General features: G+C 46.8%; 1 protein-coding gene across 7 annotated transcripts in view; it reads left to right on the top strand.

Annotated features, from left to right (window-relative positions):
* PPP1R12B (protein phosphatase 1 regulatory subunit 12B) overlaps positions 1–17,901 on the top strand; it is a 135,052-nt gene that overhangs the window by 32,110 nt on the left and 85,041 nt on the right. For all 7 annotated transcript variants that reach the window (XM_054181443.1, XM_054181441.1, XM_054181440.1 and 4 more), the window contains exons 2-8: positions 3,096–3,226; positions 5,829–5,947; positions 9,315–9,474; positions 12,491–12,635; positions 14,226–14,300; positions 16,933–17,012; positions 17,580–17,725. In XM_054181443.1, the coding sequence (XP_054037418.1) occupies positions 3,096–3,226; positions 5,829–5,947; positions 9,315–9,474; positions 12,491–12,635; positions 14,226–14,300; positions 16,933–17,012; positions 17,580–17,725 (856 nt within the window). The remainder of the gene's footprint in view (positions 1–3,095; positions 3,227–5,828; positions 5,948–9,314; positions 9,475–12,490; positions 12,636–14,225; positions 14,301–16,932; positions 17,013–17,579; positions 17,726–17,901) is intronic.

Raw genomic sequence — 17,901 nt, 5'->3', positions numbered from 1 at the left:
TTGGAGCAACATGCTCCTAGATGAAGTCAGTTTTATTGAAAAAGTGATCGATAGCAGTTGTGTTCCCACGTCAAAATGTAAATAGCTCATCAATAAGATTGTAAGTAATTTATTTGAGATGTGGTGGGGGAAAACTTGAAGTATATCACAATAAATATGGGTGGCAGTAAAATACAGATTAGCTCTGAGCTTTGCAGGCTCAGACTCAAATTCCCAAAAATTTGCTCCTTGAACTGAAAAGGGATTATTATGTTCCTCCGTGCATTGCGCGTTTTACCTTCCGGCCGCATTTGAATGCATCGTGGTGGACGTAAGCCACTAACGAATTTGTTAGGTAGTTTTGCAGGACTCTGGAAGTCAGAAGTGTGTCCCTTCTAGAATATGTCTTAAAATGAATCGCGTGCACATTGGGCACACGTTAGCTCCCTGTGTAGCTGGAATATTTGGCTGGTGTTTCCTACTCTCTTCACCTGCTGAGACTTCGAGGGAACATCTGCACTGCTGTAGCAGGGGGCGGGAGTTGCAGCAAGAAAAATCCTGATTAGATAGTAAAAAAAATTACCCATGGAGAGGCTGGTGAAGCACTGGGAGAGCGGCCGGGACCGGCCACGGAGACTCTGTCCCTGCAGTCAGTAAAAACTGGCTGGAGCAGGCCCTGAGCAACCTCATCTAAGATCAGATTTAGCCCAGCTTTGTGGAGGAGGTTGGACCGGATGATCTAAATAAAAGAGGACCAAGGAACAAACCTCGCTCCTGAGGCTGGTGGTAGAACCTGGTTTGCGTCCACTTTGCTCAGAGCTGACCGTGTCTTGCCCCATCATGCGTGGACCTGGGACTCCTCCAACCTCGGTGTGATGCTCTTCAGTCCTCAGTATTTTTGGTTGGGGTTGTTGGTTTTTTTTTCCAGTTCTAGTGCCTGAAATAATCTCAGCGAAGTCCCATAGAGCTGGGTTTACAGGATGAAGCTGTTTCGTTCCTGAGGGTGGGAGAGCATCGATGGACTATTTCTAGAGTTATGCTTGTGCTTTTTCTGGCAAAGAGTAAGATTAGACCAGTCTAAAACAAAGCAAGGAAAGATGCTCGCACTGCAGCACTGGCGCAGTCTGGCCGTGGGTGCGTGAGGCTGCTCCCAGGGCATCCTTTCCTGGCACCGGAGATGTGCCCGGCCAAGGAACTGCACTAGGAGTTTGGTTTGTGGAGCATGCTTCCTTAGAGGCAAGAGGTGTCAAAGTTTCTGCTTTTACCATTCACAAGTAGCCTTTTGTGCAGCTACTTTTAAATAGGGCTGGAGCCCCTCTGCTGTGAGGACAGGCTGAGAGAGCTTGGGGCTGTTCAGCCTGGCTCCGGGGAGACCTTAGAGCCCCTTCCAGTCCCTAAAGGGGACCTACAGGAAGGACGAGGAGGGAATGTCATGACAGGACATGGGGTAATGCTTTCAAACTGAAAGAGGGGAGATTTAGATGAGATATCAGGAAGAAATTCTTGGCTGTGAGGGCGGTGAGCCCCTGGCCCAGGTTGCCCAGAGAAGCTGTGGCTGCCCCATCCCTGGAGGGGTTCAAGGCCAGGTTGGAGGGGCTTGGAGCAACCTGGGCTGGTGGGAGGTGTCCCTGCCCAGGGCATGGGGTGGCACTGGTTTATCTTTAAGGTCCCTTCCCACCCAAGCCATTCTATTCTATACGTGTGAGCCAAACAAATACAGGAGTAGCTCGCGTTTGCGGGTAACGGGCTACTTTGGGATTTGCACTTGGAGTAGCAATAGCAAGGGTTGGGTGTCCTGGCGTAGGGCATGTCTCTCCTTTGAGATAAGCAACGAAGCACAGATGATTGTGTTAGATAACACAGGATTGTCTCTTGGGGGGGCAGAGTTGATTAGAGACAATTTCCTCATTTCCATTACTTGCTAGGGTAGGAATGGATAGTCAGTGCTGCTCGTTTTAGAAGAGCGATCATGTGGAAGTCATCTGACTGCTGTAACTGATAGATGTGCCCACATCAAGCTATATAAAAGAATCGAGTACTGTGATTTTGGAGAAATTTTGACCAAGCTGATTCTCTCTGTAGTAACGAGGAACTGGGTTTCCGTAGCTGGACACGCAGTAAAAGCCCGTCCTTGTCCTCCTGCTCATGCTTGGTGCTTCTCAGCTGAGGCACATGCGTTTGGATGTATGTATTAAATTGCCAGCTCATCCTTAAATAGCAGCCTCCAGTGAACTGTAAATGCAACGCAGAACGTGCTGTAGCCGGGAATTTGAGGAAGGAGGAATTCTGCCCAACAGAAGCGCTGAGACTTGAAAACCTAGCTAGGTTTTCTTCTGGCAACTTCAAAGCCAGCAGGCTCCGTACGTGCAGGCTCTGGAATGAACGCAGCGGCTAATGAAGGGTTGTCGTTCCCTTCAGTAGCTCACAGGGTCCGTAGAGCTAACAGGGGAAGTAGGGCTTTGTTATACTCGGGAAAATGAATAGATACCGCTGAATAAAGAAGTTATTAACTTCTCTAAAATTCTGCTTTCGCTGTGGTTACATCTGTCAAGGGCAACATCCAGTATACAGACGGTCTGCTTCAGTCAGGCTTCTGCAGCTCATCCCCGCCACTAGCGATACCTCATTTCATCCATTGTAATGACGTTATTTCATTGACATTTTGAGGGAACAATGTAATCGAAATAAATACATAGCTTGCCTTGCTTAGAGGAATTTGGTGCCATAACTAAAACTAATTACGGATACATAACTCGACAGCACGTCCCCGCTCCGGGGAGATAACAGTGTGGGAGAGAGGAAGGAAACGGATCAATTGGTGAGAAGCAAAGCTTGGGCAGATTTAGAGGTTGCCCACCTGGGGACTCTCTGAGTTACAATTAATTTTCGAAAGTTCTGAAATTAATTTCTTTTGGTTCCCAAATTCACGCTACCTTAAGTTTTAAGGTGTGCTAGCTCTCAGCGTGGGAAATTCAGCCCGGGAATTACCTGCGGCCACTAAACTGCAAATGAAGGTTGTACACTTGATTTAACACTAATACCTTATTTATTTTTTTTCTTCTCTTCCTCTTCAATCCTTCCCTCCCCCGTATGTCCCCCCTCCTCTTCTCCCTCAGGCCTGTATAGATGAGAACCTGGACATGGTGAAGTTCCTTGTAGACAATGGAGCCAACGTGAACCAGCAAGACAACGAGGGCTGGACCCCTCTCCACGCCGTGGCATCGTGTGGCTACCTGAACATAGCAGAGTGAGTGAGTTTCAGGCTATTCTGGGTATTTATCACACTTTATCTTCCACTTCAGAGCAGGTACACGGGCGATTGGTGCTCCAAGACTTACACAACGTCTTGGGAAGCCATGCTGAAAATAGACGCATTTCTCCTGTTACTGAATTCTTAATTTGTGAGGATTAAGGTGGAGTCTGCAACTGGTTGCCTTTTACTGATCCCATTACAGTGACTTATGATTCATTAGGTACTTGAGCAAAAATGCCGAGCAAAACGGAAGCAGGATGGCTGAGAGGCAGGCACGCTGACGCGGAGACGTGTAATGAAGCCCAGCTCTGCTGCTGCTGCCCGTCTTTGCTGTGCGCTTCCGTCAGCGGGGAGCCCACATGGAATTTTAAGTGTTAGCTAAGAGTGATTTGGGATTTTATTCGTCTAACTGAAAACAATTCTGTCTCTGTACAAAATGTATGTTGGTGCAATTACATGCCTGTAGCTATTCTGGTGTAAACCCCATGTAGTAGATACCTGATGTGTTATAAAACAGTTCGAAGGGGCACTGCGCCAGTGCTCACCCTCGTTCGGAGGCTTTGCAAAGCGACTGCGTTTTCATAGAATCATAGAATGGTTTGGGTTGGGAGGGACCTTAAAGATCATCTTATTCCAGCCCCTGCCCTGGGCAGGGACACCTCCCACCAGCCCAGGTTGCTCCAAGCCCCGTCCAACCTGGCCTTGAACCCCTCCAGGGATGGGGCAGCCACAGCTGCTCTGGGCAACCTGGGCCAGGGGCTCACCGCCCTCACAGCAAAGAATTTTTTCCCAATATCTCATCTAAAGCTCCCCTCTTTTGGTGTAAAACCCTTCCCCCTCGTCCCGTGGCTCCCCTCCCAGCTCCAGAGTCCCTCCCCAGCTTTCCTGGAGCCCCTTTAGGGACTGGAAGGGGCTGGAAGGTCTCCCCGGAGCCTTCTCTTCTCCAGGCTGAACCCCCCCAGCTCTCTCAGCCTGTCCCCACAGCAGAGGGGCTCCAGCCCTCCCAGCATCTCCGGGGCCTCCTCTGGCCCCGCTCCAACAGCTCCGTGTCCTTCTGCTGTTGGTGCCCCAGCGCTGGAGGCAGCACTGCAGGGGGGTCTCCCAGAGCGGAGCAGAGGGGCAGAATCCCCCCCTCGTCCTGCTGCCCACACTGCTGGGGATGCAGCCCAGGGTACGGTTGGCCTTCTGGGCTGCAAATATTTTCCATTTTTTTCAAACTTTTTCATTTCAAATTTAGATCTTATGTTTCTGATTGTTGCGTGCTGTCTAACAAAAGGTGGAGAAGCGAATAAAAGTAACTGCTTGTTACTTAACCCACTTACAATTGGAGCATTATCTTCTTTTGTGTTTTTGTTCTGTTTCCGACACAAGATACTGGGCTCAGTTTGGACATAACCAGGTGAAATTCTGTGACCTGCCCTAGAGAGATTAGATAGTCTAGTGAGTACAAACGTAAAATACATATGAAAGAAGAGACAGTAAATATAACAGAATTTTGTCCAGTAGATGTTTAAAGCAAAGAAGTAACCTGCTGTAAGTGAGTCGCAACAAAGATTTGACTCTTCTCGGTGCAGTTTCTGATTCCAGGGTTTGAAATACCATTCTGCATCTGATCTGAGCATTCATTATGCTCACAAAGGATTAATAGTCTGTTTTTCCCAGGGAAGATACTGATACCAGGCTACTTGTGCACCAACAAGTTGCTCTGAGAGTTTGAGAGTGCTGGAATAGCTGTGACCAAAGAATAGGCAAACATAAATAGTAGTTTCCCAACTGAAATATTTTTTCTGAGCTGAAGGCTTCATTATAGGTTAGAAGAATAAGGGAAAACAATAGTATTTCTCAAGACAGTAGTCCTTTACAATATATTCCAACAAAAAAAAAATCTTCTGTGGCTCATTTATTTGTGTGTGTTGTACTCCTCCCAGAACAATTCTCAGCTCTTTGGATGATCGCTTATCAGTTTATTTTTTCTGCTTCCAAATACTAGTTCTTCAAATGAAAAACATTATTCTTTACTAGTCATACCATGCTTATATATTTGGTCCACCACAACTCCCGAAAAGTTACCAAAATTTGAATACTGATAGCTATTTCTCAAAGGCATTGAAAGTAAATTTGAAAACCGAGCAACCTCGCCCTCCTGGATTTGTGCGTTTAAACAGATACTTCTTTTACTTCCCGGAATTTTGCTGCTTTCGGGGTGTCAAGCCAAAGAAGTCATTAGTTGGTCTTGACTGAACTTTTGGTATAGTTATAAAAAGACAAATGAAAAAATTGATGATGGCTGGGTTGTTTATTATTATAGTTGTTGGTAGTATTATTCCTTTTTTTAAAAAAAATAATAGATCAGATTAGTGGAAGAACTAGGGGTACTGGAATAACTGTGGAGAAACAAAAACTGTCAGCCGCTCACCAGGGCAATGAACAATGAACTTTTTTAGTCTAGAAATTTGATAAGAATAAAGCACTCTTTTGGTAGCTGAACTTGAACGAGAAAGACAAATATTTTGTTCTGCTGCTTGACTTACTGTGTGGGTTGCACTGAAGCCTGCACACAAGGTCTAATACCTTCCTGGGGCTCTCATTCACGTAGGTACTTAATTAGTCATGGAGCCAACGTGGCTGCTGTGAACAGCGAAGGTGAAGTCCCGTCTGACATCGCAGAGGAAGCAGCCATGAAGGACCTGCTTCTGGAGCAAGTGAAGAAACAAGGTAATGGGGATTGGACACGTGAGAGTTAGACCTCTAAGAGTTTCTGTAAGAAAATTCTGTTGCCTTACCGTCTATGGGTGAAGAGATCTGAAACGTGGCACACAAGGCAGCAGACAAATTGTGCTTTGGTAGCAGAAAAGTGGAACAGATGCAGAAGGTTTGTGGTGTGCAGCCTCTGTCCTTGGGATCCTTCCAAGCAAGAGCCCAAAGTACCGACATTTGATTCATTAGATCTGTTTGCCTTTAAAGCGAGATTTAATTCTGACCTCTGGCATCAATGAAAGGTCCTGTTTCACTAAGATTTGGTGATGCAGAGGTGAGATTTATGGCCCCGCCAAGAGTAGGGACCAGGAAATGAGTATTCCTGGCCTGGAGTGACCTGTGTTATCCTCATCCTTCCCTAGACTTCTGCAGCACATCTGCTGTGCCGTTTCCCCTTTCAGGTGTGCCCGTCCGAGGGGTGCTCTCTGTCCTGGCCCTGCAGAAACAGCGCTGGTAGAAGAAACGTCCTGGACAGCGTAACTTGCGTTAAAATTAAGACATGCTTCATAAGCGTGAAGTTTTCTTCATACTCATGATATCCATCTGTGAGCGGTTAGGTGCCTGTATATATGCGTGAGATGTTTAAATCCTAGTTACGAAGTTCATCAGGAATGTTTTTGAAGGATGCATTTATGTCAGCTGTGTGGGAAGTGGTGAACTGAGGCAAACTGAGCTGGTACAGAGCAGACTGTCCACACTGGAGATCCACGGGCTGCGTATTCAGCCGTGAGAAGAGGAGGTGGCCGGTGGGATCTAATCGCTGTCCTCCACTGCCTTGAGGGAGGCGACAGAGACGATGGAGCCAGACTCGGAGCTGCAAAGGGACAGGATGAGAGGAAGAAGTCATGGGTTTGAACAAGGGACGTTCTGACTGCATAACTGCATTTAGATACAGATAGATATATATATAAAAAAATGTTTCCTAGGGAAGTGGTATAGTGTCGGAACAGGGACCCAGGAAATCTGTGGAATCTCTGTCATTGGCGGTAGTCAAAACCCAGCTGCATTCAGCTCTGAGCAATCTGATCTGGGTTTGAAGTTCCCCTCCTTTGAGCAGGGATTTGGGCTAGAGACCCCCGAAGATTCTTTCCAGTGTAGATTATTTACGGGTGCAGGTTGGCGTTGGGGTTATTTGCATGCTGGATCGAATCCCATCCTCTCTAACAGATGTATTCTGCTTGGCACATGGCGCTTATTTTATTTTTGAAGCTCTTTTCAGGTATAGTTAGGAAGGGATCAGTCCCTTGCTACTTTGCCAACCGTGTTGCTGGTCCACTGGTGAGTTTGTAGCTGTCCATCTGAGCGCTAGTTGTTGTTGGTGCAAGCATTCCTCTTGGAAAATGGATGCAGGATTATGTTCCTTCTGGTAAATAGAAACTTTTCACTTTCTAGTCTGGTGGTATTTGTGACAAGGTTGTTCTTATTTTCTTCCCCTTTGCCCTCCACTTTGAAATAAGCTTAAATAGCCCTTCTCCCTTATACTTAGGCTGCTCACGGATTTAAAAAGGCGGCCTGTGTCTACAGTCAGCATTTGTTTTACTAAGCTGTCCGAACCGTGCCTGTCCCCTCTCTGCAGTCAGACTTCCTTGGATGCCCAGAAAGACAGAGATCCTTTCTTTCCAGCAGTGTAACTTGTCTCTCTTTAAAGTGGGTATCAAGAACTGCACGCGGTAATAACATAGTTGAAACCTCACAGGACATTAAGGCAGTAATTCTGCCTCAGCTGCAGATATTTTGCCTGACGCTTCTTGGGATTCTGCTTGGCTTTTTCATTGCTTCACCACATTAGCGGCATCCTGCTAAGATGCCCTGAAACAACCATCTGTCTCCACCGAGAAGCTCCCCATCGACACAGTTTAAAAGGATCGTAACTGCTGGAGTGAATGCGGTATAAACTTTAAATAAGCGTCCATCCAGCTCCGTAGCCTGTCTTCAGCGGCGGCGATGAGCAGATGCCCGCTGCAAACCGTAACGACAGGCCAAGTGTGTATGAGCCCCCTCCCAAACGCTTTCCCAGCCTCCGGCCGCTGTGCCTCCAGGAATTCCCGAGCCAGATGGGCTTTCTGTGTACTCGTGAATCCCCGTGGCTTTCTGTTTCATGAACTTGTGCATGTTCTTGGGAACTCCTGGCATGTATAGCATTATGTTTAATAACTACAAATTTGTCTGATCCTTGTTCTGAAGCGGTTGTATTTCTAATCTCTGCAACGTCCTGCAGTAGCGGGTTTCACAGTTCAGACTCTGCGTTGATAAGTGTTTTCTTCTGTTCTGTTTTAAACCTAATGCTCCATAATTGAATTAGGAATCTTGTCATTCTTATACAGAAAGAACTAATCCACAGGGACTTTGCTCTTTAACACCCTTCTTGATTTTTGAGGTTTGTCCTCTTTCGTATTTTGTCCTGAGTCAGCGAGCTCTAGTCTGGTGAATCTTGTACGGAGCTGTGTTGTACTTCTGACGGATACATCATCCTTCCCTGACCTCATTATCACGAAAGCTCCTCTTACAAAACCAAGTCTAAGAGAGTTTTGGCTGTTGTTGGTTTAGCAACAACGAACGCAGCCCATCAGCCAAACCCGCGTCGTGGCAGTTGTTTCCTGGGGTGGGAATCTTGTCCCTCTTGTTATCGGCAAGCCCCGTAGTCCATGTCTCCATTACACCAGATGTCTGTATTGACGAACTTACTTGATCCAACTTCATTTAAAGCAGATCTCTTAAGCCATCAGAGTAGATTTTTTTTACCTTCTATCCCCAAAATGATTTAGCATCCTGTTTTGTCAGAATCTGGTGGTTTGCTGCTCAGTGGAATTAACTAAATATTTCTTTGGCCGTGCCTGGCGTGAGTGACCCTGGCGAGTACAGATCTCTGTGTGCGGCTTGGAGATTGCACTGAATTTGGACTGAGCACACAGCTGGGGTCGTGCTGCTGTTGCAGGAGACGTCTTAGGACCATCTCTTCAGATCTTCACTATAGTTTGCTTCCTTTTGTTAAGCTGTTGTTTGTGACATGGTTATTGCCATCTGGGACACGGCGTATTTAGAGCACAGTCCTTCCACCCATAGCTCACAGATGAGCTGGTAGTTGGTGGGGCTGGTTTGCAACTGCTGCCTCAACTTTCCCGTTTTTTCAGTGAGACAGCTGTGAAGTCTCTGTCAGTGATGCAGGAGTTCTCCCAACTCCTAGAATATGCCTTTGCGGATTTTTTTGTGGAAGACTAAAAATAGATTACTAATATTGCATAGCAAATGAAACATAGGGTAAGTTTAACAGGTACGTGGGAGCTTTCACTTGATAAATCTCTTTCTCTCTCCTTCGCCCTCGTAGGTGTAGACCTGGACATGGCAAGAAAGGAAGAGGAGCAGCAAATGCTGCAGGATGCCCGGCAGTGGCTGAACAGCGGGAGAATCGAAGATGTAAAGCAACCTCGGACAGGTGCCACGGCTCTCCACGTTGCTGCGGCGAAGGGCTATTCTGAAGTCATGAGGTAGGAGCTCCTTCCCAGGGCTGATCCGTTGAATAAAGGCCGGTTTTCCTAAGGAACACGTCTAGCTTTATAGTTGAGAGAAACTTGTTTCATGCTGAGATTTTCAGGCTGCTGTTTCTGAAAAGGCTCTGTAGATTTATGTGCCCAACCGTAGTGGTTCCCCTAGAAATACACAGGGACAGAAGATTCCTTTTCATACCTTTGGGCCTTTAAAGTGATGAAAACGTTTCAGAGAGTGAAACATAAATTAGAAGGTTTAATTTTCGCTATTAGAGTAATAGTTTTAGGCCTGGCAAGTTAAACAGTATTAGGGGATAAAAGTATAATTTCAGCCTACAAGGCGTCAATACATGCTGCGTGACGATCGCAAACGCCCCAGCAGTTTACGTGACTGGTCTAGCGGAGAAACGCAGTGGCCACCCCTCTCTCACTGTCCCCTGCTCCTCCAGCCGTCGGCAGTGACCGAGGGATTCCAACACCGAACAGTTCTGCTTCTACTGCTCTGGCTCTAACAAGCTTATGAATATAAATTTGCCCAACGTAGTGTTCCCTGGCAATAAAGCATTAATATTTTTACAGGTAAGGTCAAATTAAGGCTTCCAACAATAAAGCTTTCTTCTCTACTCTTTACGTACAAGTGGAGCTGCCCATAGACATCACCAAGGTCAGGGTCTCTATTGCCCATATTAAAATCCTTTCGGGAAGCGTTCCTCTCTCTTGATCCTGAATTTCCTAGTTTTAAATGGCGTAACTTGACGTGTATGAGCTGTTTCTTATCAAGCTCTATTAATTTTGTTGTTCTCCATGTTTCCTATTTGTATTCATTCATTAGAGCTTATAATAGAGTTATAAGCTGTCTGTGCCTGTACCGTGCCCAAGAACACAAATCTAACAAGCTCATGTGGAATAGAAATGTAATATCTGCCGAATTGGAGGTGTTGGTCCTGTGGACTTTCAGTGGAGGGTTGTATGTCCAGTACTCGTCACTGCAGGCTGCACGCAGCGTTTGCAGGGTGAGCAGTTCTGGATGGCGACGGCTACTCCTTGGCTTTAACTGTTATCATGATAAAGAGATCTCATGGAGAGCTAACACTGTTTCTCTCTTGTGTATTTTATGGCCACCCCGTAAGTTCAAATACAAAGCTTCAGTGACTTAAAGCAAAGGGGCTGAAAGCCAGGAGCTCACTAACTCTCAAATGAGACATGGAATTTGTCTGTGACCTTGAGTCTCTTAGCAGCTATGTTCCTCCCTTTTGCCAGCTGGAAAATCAACATAAAGTCAGCACCTAATTTAAAATTTCTTTCACAGAGGAGCGCACTGCTGCTATAGGGTGACTGTGTTTTATTTAGCACAGTAACGCGTCGGTGTAAAGCTGCAGGAGTTTCAAAACTGTTGGTGCCATTCTGGGGTCGTGCTGGATTTCCCTTGTGCCGCAGAAAGGTGGCTCTGGATGGCGGCAGTTCCCACGATGGGAATTTTCAGGAGCAGTTTTACTGGACTTGCAGAATTCCCTTGGGATGTTCTTCATTATTTAGCGCAGCTTGGATAGTAGTAATTTTTGATACCTGAGCTGCTCAGTACTTTCATCTGACAACTGGCGTACCGGCGTGCGTGTGTCTCTGAAGCTCCAGACTACGCCTGGCTCTCCTCTGTTTGCTCTGGTTTTCAATATTGGAGCTCCGGCTGCTGTGCACCACTGGTGCTCTGGTCGAGATGAGAGCGCATGGAAGGTGCACTCACCTTCCTTACTGAAGAAGCAGTAAATGTGATGCCAGGGTGTTCCCAGGCAGGCTACTTGGGTAAGACTTGCTTTAATTGTGCAAGGACTAGCTGCAAGCATTTTGGGTTGTTTAACCCCCACGTGGGTTATTTAAGTTAGAAATTTCTCATCTGTCAATCCCAGTAATGTCACTGCTTCTGACCTGGCAGTCCTGCTGGTATCCTCTCCTTATGGAGCGTCCCTACGGTGTGGCCGTATCGCTGGTAGAACCAAGTCTGATCCCCAGTCACCAAATGTCCTCTTCACACCAGGTGCTGTGTGTGGCCCCTTGGTCTGTAGAGATGCTGGTGGTAGTGCCCGGGCGAGTCTGGTGTCTCTTGCCGACTGGAGCTGGGGTTCTGACTGGGTCACCGATGCCGGGTTAGAAATTAAGATGTTCTCCCAGTTTAGGACATGCTGAAAGGGAACCTTATCGATTAGTCAGATTCTGGCAGGTTTTACAGCAATGTCACTTTTCGCTTACTGCCCTTTTCTGTTCGAGTTGTGAGCACATCGAGTGGGATGTTGCGTAGGTAAACAAAGAAGTTAAACTACTCGTAGAATCATAGAATGTGTTGGGTTGGAAGGGACCTCTAAAGGCCATCTAGTCCAACCCCCCTGCAGTAGCAGGGACATCTTCAACTAGATCAGGTTGCTCAGAGCCTCATCCAGCCTGGCCTTGAATGTCTCCAGGGCTGGGGCCTCCACCCCCTCTCTGGGCAACCTGGGCCAGTGTCTCACCACCCTCAGTGTAAAGAACTTCTTCCTAATGTCTCATCTAAACCTGCCCAGCTCTAGTTTAAACCATTGCCCCTCGTCCTATCGCTACATGGCCTTGCAAACAGCCCCTCCCCGGCTTTCTTGTAGGCCCCCCTCAGGGACTGGAAGGGGCTGGAAGGTCTCCCCGGAGCCTTCTCTTCTCCAGGCTGAACCCCCCCAACTTTCCCAGCCTGTCCTCACAGCAGAGGGGCTCCAGCCCTCGGATCATCCTCGTGGCCTCCTCTGGCCCTGCTCCAACAGCTCCATGTCCTTGTGCTGAGAGCTCCAGAGCTGGACACAGCGCTCCAGGTGGGGTCTCACCAGAGCAGAGCAGAGGGGCAGAATCACCTCCCTCGGTCTGCTGCCCACGCTTCTTTTGATGCAGCCCAGGATGCGTTTGGAACCATGTTACCTACTCTGTGGCTCAAGGTGTGAACCCTTCTGTGTCGAGAAGTCATTCTCGGGCGGGCAGAAATCAATGTTGCTTCTTTCCCCAGACTCTTGATCCAGGCTGGGTTTAATTTGAACGTCCAGGACAACGACGGCTGGACGCCGCTGCACGCTGCCGCGCACTGGGGGGTGAAGGAGGCCTGCTCCATCCTGGCAGAGGCCCTGTGCGATATGGACATCAGGAACAAGCTGGTCAGTACCCACAGAGGTTGGCACAACTTCTACGATGCATTTTATAGCCGGATGAGTATCAACTCCATTGCCTACTGCTTGATCCAACACCATGACAGAGTTACACGGGGAGCAGTTCCAGCGTGTCCACCGGGGCGTGTAAAAGCGTTAGGAAATAAAGAATCTTGACTGTCGAAAGGCAGAAAAGATTTCAAGCATTACTGGAAAAAAAATCAGTGATTAAACTTTAGGACCAAGACTGTAAGAAAGGATGCGGAGTAATCTGCATCTTCCTCTTTTAGTGTAATCCTGATAAATTAAACAACAAAAAATTGGAAATGCAAAACAATATGCCAATATGAAGGTATAAGGCACTGAAAACTAGTGAACATTGAGAAACTGGCAGCTCCAAATCCTTCCGGTTCTACTGTCTTGGTCATTCCAAGGGAAACTGAAAAATTGATTCAGGTTTGTGAGAAATGAGTAAAGAGAAATAGGATGGAAGGGAAAAAAAAGGAGAAAAAAAATTCCTCTTCCATCCTGATAGTTAGAATTTTTTCCTTGAAGAGCCCCTGGATTTTCGAGAGCCGACATGTGCGTGTGCGGGGTTGTTCTTTGTGCTCCCCTCCCTGCCGCAACACCCAGGCGGTGTCTGTGAGCCGCTTCCTGCTGGAGCAGATTCAGCTGCTCCGCGGCTGCTTCTGGAGGAGGAAACGAGGTTTGTGCTTGGAACAGCAGCGGGGAGCGAAAGCAGGGAGGAGAATTTGATAAGCGAATTGAAGCCCTGGATGGTCTGAGCACATCTGTGTACTGGAAACTGATGTTCTGCAAGAAGGAGCCATTTTCGCGTGGTGAGCTCTTTGGCATCCAAAATACAGGGAATCTTTTTTTGGTTTAAGTGCCATCAGGTGCTTTTCCAAAGTGTTCGGAACGCGCATGGGTTTTCTCTAGACCTGAAAAGGAGCGGGCAGAGGTGTACGTGCTGCATTACCTGCTCCTTCCAGTCAAGGACTGGTACCTTGCTAGGGCAGATGGCCAAGGCAACCTGTACCTGTTTGGTCCCTGGCCATCAGGTTTCATTATGTGTTGTTAATAAAACAGTTATTATAGCTTTAGTTATGGTGAAAACGTAACTGATTTCTTGTTTTGTGCCCCAAAGTAACTTTCCTCATTTGCTTGATTTTGTAAATGCCTGTGGTTTGGAAATGGCTCCCCAATTTTTTGGCCTGCTGCTGATTGCCGATTTCAGGAGGTTCAAGTACACGGTGATACAGTCGACCAGGTTGATCGCGTTCCTTCTCAGTACAAGAGTGTCCTTTTTAGAAACCTGGAGACGCAAATAGATTAGTGCTGGCTGTTGGGTTTGAGCAGCAGCAACCGGGGAACTGCGCTTCCGTGACGGCAGTGCTCTGATCATGGATTGAGCCATGGAGCTGCCATCGCTGTCGCGTGGCTTTCCCTGCTCGGGAGTGAAACAGGGTACGTTACTCAGCGTGTCGGGAGGAGGATGTGGAGCGTATTCCCTTTTGTCCTTCACTGTTAAATAGCGCTTTTTTGAATATTAACACCCAGCCATATCGTATCTCCTCTTGTCTTCTCTTACCGCGTCAGGGCCAGACGCCGTTCGACGTGGCTGACGAGGGGCTGGTCGAGCATTTAGAAATGCTGCAGAAGAAACAGACTGTGGTGAGTGCCTGGCAGATCATTTTCCACCTCTCCAATTACCTTTTCATGCACGGGTGTTCTCCAAGACATATGGCGTCAACAGACGCACAGAGCTGAGGCCCAGCTATTTTTTTGTTAGTCAGTTGGAATCTTTAATTACACCAAGATTTTTAATAGCTAGAAATCTAGAGAACTGGATGACTGCATGAAGAAGGTTCAGTAGCGTGCTGACACGCAGGATTGTGTAAACCGGTCAGGAATGTCTAGGTCATCTTTGGAATTATTATTCCGTAGCTGCTGCGTTAGCTGGCAGGCTCTCCAGCACCAAACTGCTCTTTTCTTAACGAGCGATTACCCAAGTCAGCTTTGTCTTTGCATCTAAGGAAATACGCTGTCACGGTTGAGAAAGAGATGTTACCATGTCTGCCTCCTTACAATAGGGAGATTCTGATTGAGTGAGAAGAAATTATAAACTTTGGGGAATTCTGGACTAAAAAAATTGGTGATTTCAAAACCGTATTAAATTGCCATTTCATAATGCAGTGGAGACATTGGAAGGGGTTGTAAGCAGAAAGCTGGCCTAAAAAAGGAAAGCAAAAATATATCTTGATCAAAGTAAAGCCAGTCGTCAAGCCAGAAATTTGTTTTTCTGATCGCATTTTGTCCTTTTTCGTTTGGTCTACTCCATTATCTCATTTGGGTGCTTCCAAAAACCAAAGCAACCTTCTTTAAAAAAAAAAGAAAAAGAAAAAGAAAAATCAGAAAGTATCATTTAAAATGTTGGATTCGGAAACAGACATAATGAGAGCGCTGCTGATAAAACCCAGGGAAGTATTTTGAGGAACTGACAATGTGGGTGGTAGAACTCAAGCTCTGATCATAACACAGCTGCCGTCATCCTTAAATAGCAGCCTTAACAGTCACAGAAACTTCTGAAAAATTGATCAGCTTCTTCCTAAACGAGGTGTTGATAAATACTACCAGGGTTGTATTTTGGATTTCCTCCTACCTCACTACCCCGGGATGCTGCAGATAACCGCGCGCCTCAGCAGAAAAGGGAAAGCAGGGCATCGACAGGACTCTCTTTTGGATGGGTGCAGCCCATTTTTAGGCTGCGTGGGGACCAGCCCCCCCCTTGTTCTCTCCCCAGCGGCGCTATATAAAGGCCGCCTCCGTTTATTGAAGAGTGTAGCAAGCTATAGTGGAACGGGGAAGAGGAGAAGAATCCAGATTTCTATCACACTTTTTCTTTTTTAGTGGTTATGGTGTTTTTAGTAGAAATGCCATTTTATGCTATGTGTTTATCATATGCCATTTTTATCACTTAAAAGAGAAAACTTAGATTTGTTAAGGGTGAAATAGGCAGTTCCGTGACATTCCTCTAAGTACGTTATTTCACTTTCCAAATGGCTCTCAAATCAAATTTTTTTTTAATGTAAAGCTTGTAGCGGAACAATGCTAACAAGATTTGCTGCTGTTACTGGCACGAAGAGGGCATTCTGTTTGCTGGAATCAATTCATTTGATTTGGGTTTGGATTTTTTTTCCCCAATCTCTGGATTACCTTTGAGCGGAGCGAGCTGTTTCCTGCACTTCCTTTTGCTGTGCTCCAATACTTTCTTCTATTTAACCACACGCTGTACCCCAGATTTTGGCTCTTCGCTGGACTCCATGTAGCTTTTCCCACATTCGGAATTTGCAGAGCTTTTGCTTCTTGTGCCTGGTGTCAGCTCCTACCGAAGGAATAACTGGGCTGGAGGTGACACAAAGAGACAGCCTTAAATGTGAGCCTCTAATTGCCATCCCTTTTGCTACCTCAACTCTCTCTGTGCTTTTAGAAGGTACAAAACAGGTTTTTTCGTTACTGTTTTGTCCATCAGTGGTGACAAAATTCATGTTGCTGCTCTCTGGGCAAAATATTTCCATTGCTGCGGTGATCGCAGGTATCCTCATGTGATGACTTACGCTAGCGTGTGAGAGATGTACGAGGTGACCGTCCTCGTGGGAGATCCATCGGCTGCCTCTGCAGGGCATCTTTGAATGTTTTCCTCTGAGAGCAAGTAAATAGTAGCTACAGAGGCCGCAGATTTTAAAGTGAATCCACCCTAATTTCCTGGGCGTACAAACTCCTGTGGACAGACCTCCAGCGCTGGCTGCAGGGGCAGATGCGGGGCAGTGCTCGGGATGTCAGGATTTGACTCTGGGTCAAACCTTCGCTGAAGGTTTTATTAAATTGCAGCTGGAGCCTAAGGACTGCTGGGGGTGTAGCTGGGCCCTTATGGAGCTCTAGTCCGAGACATCCAGTGCTCTTGCAGGTGTGCAGCTGCTGAATTGCCTCGTTAAACAAATCCGCAGCGTTTGGAACAGGTTGCCCAGAGAAGCTGTGGCTGCCCCATCCCTGGAGGGGTTCAAGGCCAGGTTGGACGGGGCTTGGAGCCACCTGGGCTGGTGGGAGGTGTCCCTGCCCAGGGCAGGGGGTGGAACGAGATGATCCTTAAGGTCCCTCCCAACACAAACCATTCTACGATCCTGTGATTTTTCATCTGACGAGGCTGGGATGACCTTATGCTGCAGTGATTATCAGGTTGTGCTGAGGTGGCTTGTTAAGACGTCTGTTTTCATTCTTTCTCCAATCTACTTGGGCTTTTTGACAGTTGCGAAGTGAGAAGGAGACAAGGAATAAGCTAATTGAAGCCGACATGAACGGCAAGCCTCAGAGCAGACTCTTCACCAAGTAAGTTATTTCCCCTTCGTTGACAAGAAGCCGCAGAGAGTGTAATGCGAGAGAGAACCAGCTCCCTCTGGTAGCGGTCAGCTGGCCTCAGCTGGGTTAAAAAAAATTACTGCTATTCATGTTCATGTCACGGTTTCTTTTAAATTTGAGCTCTCTTAAATACAATTTCAGCTCTTTCGTAACATACCCACTGAATGGTAGAACAAGGAGTTGGGCTGGGGCTCGGTCCCCTGGCTTCTGCTCTCGCTGAGGATGAGTTTGGGCTGAGAACGGCACCTTTGCGGTTGCACGGAGCCGCCAGCCCAGCTGATGGGTTCTGTTGCATGAGGAAAAGAGACCACAATTTTTCTGGACCAAGAAATCCTTGCAGATTTAGGAAATGTGAGACTGGCATTGGAAGCCGTGGAAAATGGGCGGTGCTCGAGGTGCTGGGATGTTGAGTCTGAAGATGGTTTTTGGCCTTTTGCTTGTTCTGTGTGTAGCAAATCATGTTTATATGTTCTTGAGAAGTAGAACTCGGAAATAACTTGCTCGTTTGGTAGTCCTTAAAATGTCTGTATCTTGCAGCAAAGAGAAGATTCTTTATGAGGAAGACACACTGAAGTCCATGGAAATGGAGGAGGAGAACAAGGACTCCAGCAGTTCTAGTTCTGAAGAAGAGGAAGAAGCTGAAGAAGATGAAGTTTCAGAATCAGATGCTGAAAAGGAGTCAGGTAAGACTTAGTATGGTCTTGGATTTAATTATTAGTCTAACAATATTAGGGAAAAAATTGAGAATGGCCTTTTTTCTTTTTTTTCTTGCCTAGTCGTTAAAAACATCCTAAAAGTCTTCCTTTCAGTGTGCGTGTGGAGAATTTGGAGAACTCTGTAGTTAGTGTCCTAAAAAAGC

Source organism: Rissa tridactyla, chromosome 21 (genome assembly GCF_028500815.1).
Source record: "Rissa tridactyla isolate bRisTri1 chromosome 21, bRisTri1.patW.cur.20221130, whole genome shotgun sequence".
Lineage (NCBI taxonomy): Eukaryota > Metazoa > Chordata > Aves > Charadriiformes > Laridae > Rissa > Rissa tridactyla.
Note: the sequence above shows the minus strand (reverse complement) of the source record. Positions and strands in the feature narration are given on the sequence as shown.